The following is a 6,000-nucleotide window of genomic DNA, read 5'->3' as shown; positions in this document are numbered from 1 at the left end:
CCGCGCAACCCCGGCCTCACTCACCTTCTTCGCGGCTTGAATCCCTGGGCGCCGCCCTCGCGTTCGGCTCCGACCACGATCCGCCCCTGCCCGCGCGCCGCCGCCGCCCGCGCGCGCCGCCCGCCCTGCTCCGCTGCCCCTCTGCCACCGCCCCTCGGCTCGGCCCGGCTCGGCTCAGCGCCTCTGGGCTCGGGCTCCCCGCGCCACCACGGCGGGCGCCGGCTCTTTCTCCGCTGCGGCCGCCGCTCTCCGCCCCCTCCCCCCTGACGTCAGGCCGGGGTGGGGGGGTCGACGGAGGCCGGGGGCGGGACGAGAAGGCCAGCCCAGGAGGGGGCTGCGACCCGCGGCGACCTGCACGCCTCCCAGCTCTCAGCCTTGGGGCTCGGACCCCCGCCCCTCCTCGTGTCCTGCCGCCCCGCGCCTCCGAGTCGCGATCTGCGCCACGGCGCCGGGAGGTGGGGCGGAGGAGGGACTCCGCGCCCTGGCACGGGGGAGTCAGACTCACCCGGTCTTTCCGAAGTGTCCCCCAAGGCCAACCGCACGGGCCCAGCGGCTGAGTTCGAGAATGAGGCTTAGGGGCTCCCAACGCTGAGGTTACAAGAACGAAGGTGGACCGGCCACCTTCGGGCCGACCAGAGTGCTCTGTCTTTTGGCCCCCAATTCTGCTTCGTTTCTTGGCCCCAGCTCCCACTGACTCCTCCGATCAGACTGGAACGGGCCTCACGAGCCAGGAAGACCCTCTAGTCTCCCGAGACCGGCTGCCCCTTGTTTCTCACGCTCCAGGCAGAGCAACCCGCTGAATGCCCCTTGCCCGGCTCCCGGGGAAGATAATCCTCCACTTCGGTTGCACAGAACCTACCCTCAGGAAATGACTCCTTCTGGTGCCTCTGGAAGGCTGAATAACAAGTGACATGAGCCCTGACGTTCAGATGAAAGGGGCTGAGGGGAGCCACTCTGGAGGAGAGCTACCACCTTCAGAACCGCCAGCCTCCGCCCACAGCCGCTCCTAGAAGTAACTTGTAGCTCCAGCCTCCTGGGCGGTGCTGGGGTGTTCTTGCCAGCTGGTCCTCCAAGCTGGGCAGGTGGACAGAGGAACCGCACGGAGGCCATCCCACCGGCACCCGGAGACAGATGCCGCCTCCTGGCTGGGGACAAAGGGCAGAGGTGAAGAGGCTGGAGGCCCAGAGGCTTCCGTGGTAACTTTAAGCTCGGTGCAGTCCTGGAGGGGTGGGACACTTTAGGGCCCTGTCAGCAGATCTGGCTTATAAATCGGTCCTGACAGGAGCTTTTGTTCTGGGTTAAAACTTGGCATCTGAAAAGTGGAGACCAGAAGAGTAGTGGAGATAATTGGGAAAAACTGCCCAGTTTGGATTCAGTAACAATTGGGTCTTTGCTGGTATACATAAAGGCCCCTTCTCCCGAGCTGGCCAAAGCTACATTTCCCAGCTCCTTTCCACTAGGAAAAAAAGCTGTGGCCTTGGAGATGCTGGAGGTAGGGGACAAGCCAGTTACTTAGTGTGGGGTGGTCACGGCAGGCTCTGTTTCATTTTATTGGGAGGGAGAAGGTATGTGACCCCCCCCCCCCCCAGGTCCCTGTTAGACTCTAAGTGGAGTCTAAACTGATAGACAGGTACCCTTCACATTTGTTCTGTGCAACCTGCCTAAAGTCACATAGATAATTAGCAAGATCAGAGTGTTAAATCAAGTCTTGGGACTCCTGGTTCCCTCTTCCCACTAAGTCACAGGTATCCTGACAATTTTGGGCCCAACACATTCCATTTCCTGCTGTTTTGCCTCACCTCCACCCCCACCCACCTCCAGGTGTGAGGGTTACTAGCTGAGACCTGAGCTTCTGGCTCCACCTGCAAGATGACCCCAGTGGAAAGTCTCAGAAGGTGGTTTGGTTTCACTGGCAGGGACCATCTCCTGTACCTTAGGGCAGGCCTCTCTGTTCTTGCTAACAGACTCTGAGCCCTTCCTCCCAAACACTCCTCAAAGATAAGGCTGCAGCTTGCCTGCTCCCCTTTCTACCTTCGCTCATTTCCTGCTGTATTCTGTTCCTTTCCAGCGCTGGCCTTTCCCGTGGGTGGGTGGGTGGACAGGGGATAAGTTTCCTGCATGACTACTTGCTCATGATTCATACTTTTAAATAAAAGCACAACTGGTCAAAAATGAGGATTCCTGGGTCTTAAATTAAGAAAACAAAATTACTAATACCAAAAAAAAAAAAAAAAAGTTTGTGTACCTGTCAAGTCTCCTTAGGGCCTGTCTGGCATGTACTATGAAGGTACCAACCTTTCAGGCCTTAGGCCTTGACAGACCCTCCTATTTTCCCCATTTGTTCAACCACTTGTGGCCAAGTCAAGAAAAGGCAGATGTGCTAAATGCCCTCTGAGTTTCTCTAAGGACCCACTGACAGCTCAGGCCAGCCCCTGGAGATGGACCCAGGAGTCTTATCTGGAAAGCAAGGCTCCCCTCACTCCCACGCCTGGGTCATGTGCTGTGGTACCCTTCCTTTGAGCTCCTTAGCCCCCAGGTCTCCTCAGGCTGCTCTCCGACAGGAGGGGGCCCAGGGTTCACACTGGGGTTCTCTAGTCAACACAGCCTGGCCGACTTCCAGGGGAGTCAGGAGCTGCTGTCAACCCACAGAAGGGGAAATGAGAAAGCCTGGCTCAGCCACCCTTCAGGGACCTTTCTGAGGGCCTGGGGACCAAGGTAAGTGGGAACACAGGAAAAGGACTTCCTCTCTCCACTTCCTCCTGAAGGAGAGTTATCAAAGCCGTCCACCTGGGAAGACTCCCTTCCCGCCCCTCCCGGCCCCCATCACTAAAGGAAGCAGGAAAGCATCCGTCACCACAGCCCCGGATGCTGCTTTTCCAGTGGCTTCAATCAGGATATCCCTGAGCCTTTTCCCAGGAGCTTAGGGAGCTGGAAAGGGCAAGTGGTGAAGTTGGCAGCATCACTGTGGAATTTTTGGCCCAGAGGAGGCAGACTCTCTAACTGGTCCTGGACTAGTTTTAGATCTGGTCAGCTCCCAGCCAGCTCCAGAGAGGGCCCATTACACGTCCCAGCGGATATCATATGCCCTTGGGTGACCTCGAAGTGCACACCTCTGCTCAGGTTACAGCTCGGTCTCTGGAGGGACTGAGTTGTCACCAACACCTCCTCTCTCCTTGGTATCTGTTTCTGTCTTGGGGATGAATGTGTCTGGGGAGCAGGGGAGGAGGAGGCAGTGCACAAGGGCCAGGCCGGGGGCGCCAGAAGCCTACACTGATGGACAGCTCAACCCCTTTCTCAGCGCCGAGCAGGGGCAGCTTCGAGAACTGGAAACTCCCCACTTCAGCCCCCTGGGCCTCCCTACTCCCTCTGTGCCCTTGGCAATGAGAACAAAGAAGGGAAATTTCAAAGGTGATTTCCAGGTTTCCAGAGCAAACTGAATAGCTGAGGATTAACTGTCAGGATGTGCAGTGTCAGAAGCTGGGGCAGCCCTGAGGGAGGTGAAGGAGGCTGGCTCACCACAGCCTCTACTCTTTTATCAGAGGATCTTGGGCCTCCCTGTGCCGCTGGGGCCTCACTGGTGCCCTGGCCAAGGGGGCCTGTGGTGTGGCCAGGAACAGAAACCAGAACTCTCAGTCAAGCCATGTGGGCCTCCAAGCCTCCCTGGCGGAGAGTTTCTTCTACTTCTCACTTGGCGAAGGCAGAGAGGCAGGGACACGATGCCCCGTGTGGTATCCAGCACTCTGCTGTGGCTCATGCCCTCTGAATTATAGATGCCCCCCAGCTCCCAGGATCTGCGGACACAGTGAGGGCCTCTAAAACAGGCCCAGAAAGCGATGGGCTACACCTTGCGTCTGCAAATTGAGGCACTTGGCCTGAAGGTCCTTTATTTTCAGGGAGTCGCTCTGTAGTTAGTCTGCCTTACCCTGACCCCCACGGCACAGAAGAACAAAACAGAGGGACAAAGAAACAGAGAGAGTAATAAGCACCAGCTGGATGAAGCCCCACTGGCAGACACTAGGGCTGAGCCGAGGGGTGGGCACAGATCAGCTAGGCAGGGCTCATCCTCTCCTCCTTCCTGTCCACCTCTTGTGGCCCCTGCAAACCCCCGCCCAACCCAGGAGTCAGGAGGGGCCAGAGACTAGCAATGGATTCTCAGGGTTGGAGGAGTGGGCAGAGAGAGAAAGTGATACCGGAGGATCTCCTGGGGGTACTGAAAGCCCACTCACTCCTCGGGGGTGGGGAGAGGTCAAAGACATCCAGCACTCCTTTAGGCATCAGGGCCCAGAAAACTCATCCAGGGTAAGGCGGAGGGAAAGCAACGACAGTAACGGGGACTCCCTTTTGGCATTGTCCCCCCAACTCCTAAGTCCGGGAGTTGATCTCAGAGCTCAACAATAAACTGAATTAAGTGTAATTACAGACCTGATCCCACCATCTCACTCCGTGGACTTTCCCCAGTGGGGGCGGAGAGCGGGGAGTGGTCCCAGACTGGGCCAAACAAATGTTCCCCATCCCTGCTCCCTGGGTTCCTGGCAGCCCTCAGGCCACAGCAATAACTGCTTCTCCTGAAGGTTTAGGTTTACAAACAGCCCTCTGCTGCAGGGGGCGGGGCCTACGACCCAGTCACGTGACTGTCCAAGGTGAGAATTCTGCAAAGCGAAAGCAGAGAAGTCAGGAAACTGGACACTGGGCAGGATCCCTCAGTGAGGGGTTGAAGAAACTCTTCTAAACCACTGATGCTGCGATGAGACTTTAGCGTACACAAAGAACCCTCACATTAGTGACACACAGAGAGGGGAAGGCGGGAGGTGGGGAGGCCGGAGGCCAGAGGGCCCTGGAGGCCCAGGAAAACCAGAGCTTTGGAGACAAAGGCCTTGGGGAGAGGAGATGGCTGGGAAGGGAAGGAGAACTGGGAGGTGTTCGGGCAGCAGCGAGAGGTGGGACCCTTGCCCAGTGGGGCTCGGGGCAGCAGGGGAAGCAGGATCTTGCTTAGCCGATTGGTCCTCTGGCCTCCATTCTTGACTCCTCCAGGTCCCTGGGCCACGTTCACTTCCTGCCAAGAGCCAGGAGTGCTGGGCCACCCCTGCCCTGCTCCATTAGACGGCTTTCCAGGCACTGAAGTGCTGGGCCTGTGGCAAGGAGAAAAACAGGGTGTGATGGCCTGAGCCCTGGTGGGGCTCACTGACATGATGCTCCCTGACCCTCCAGCATTCCCTGAATATCCATTAAGGCCTCCTCCGTGCCAGGCTCCCAGTCCAGGAGAGAGCACAGCAGGTCAACCGGCCACTTGACCACCGCTCTGCCTAGGTTCCCTCTATTCCCTGTGAGAAGAAGGGGGAGCCTGCCCCTGGTTCGGCCAGGCCACGAATCACTTTCCTTCTTTTCATGACGCACACAGTTTCCCACCAGTTACTAGTGTGAGCTAGTTCCTTGGGGGTTGAGGGTGAGGTTTGTGCTCCAGCTTTCTCAGAGACTGTGAAATCTGAGACCCAAGCCACAGCCTGTGGCCAATGTGTCAGCCCCAAGTCAGAGGTTACAGGGTGGGGTGGGGGGCGACAAGCAGAGGAGAGGCAGAGGAAAGGCAAGTGGGGAGCCTGGGAGCACTGGGAGGGTTCTTAGGAGACCCAGCTCATCTCTGTCCAGGGCTGGGGGCTGGGGGATGGGAGGGCTGCTTGTTGGAGGGACGGAGGCCGGAAGGGAGGGAGGCCGCCAGCGCAGGGGTTGGACTGTGCTTAAGTCCGCAGGCCTGCAAATCAGGCTGGCGCTGTGCCCTGGGTCTGACATGTATGTGCTGCGGCCTGTGTGATGGGGCAGGCTGTTTAACCTCTCAGTGACTCTGGCTGGCTTGTTCATCTGTAAAATGGGATCATAACAATACCTGCCTCATGGAGATTATGTGGATTCATGGAGAAAAGGGTCTTTAATCAATAAATATTAGCTACGAATATTATTGCCCAGAGAGTCCGAGAAAATTAGGGGTGTGGAGGTTGTTGCTGGGAA

General features: G+C 57.8%; 1 protein-coding gene across 6 annotated transcripts in view; it reads right to left on the bottom strand.

Moving 5' to 3' along the window:
- Nucleotides 1–3,850: 3,850 nt before the first annotated feature.
- Nucleotides 3,851–6,000, bottom strand: part of FAM178B (family with sequence similarity 178 member B) — an 85,116-nt gene continuing 82,966 nt past the window's right edge. For all 6 annotated transcript variants that reach the window (XM_032469608.1, XM_032469606.1, XM_032469610.1 and 3 more), the window contains one exon: nt 3,851–5,129. In XM_032469608.1, coding sequence (XP_032325499.1) covers nt 5,047–5,129 — 83 coding nt within the window. In that variant the 3' untranslated portion in view covers nt 3,851–5,046. The remainder of the gene's footprint in view (nt 5,130–6,000) is intronic.

The sequence above is a fragment of the Camelus ferus genome, chromosome 28, assembly GCF_009834535.1.
Source record: "Camelus ferus isolate YT-003-E chromosome 28, BCGSAC_Cfer_1.0, whole genome shotgun sequence".
Taxonomy (NCBI): domain Eukaryota; kingdom Metazoa; phylum Chordata; class Mammalia; order Artiodactyla; family Camelidae; genus Camelus; species Camelus ferus.
Note: the sequence above shows the minus strand (reverse complement) of the source record. Positions and strands in the feature narration are given on the sequence as shown.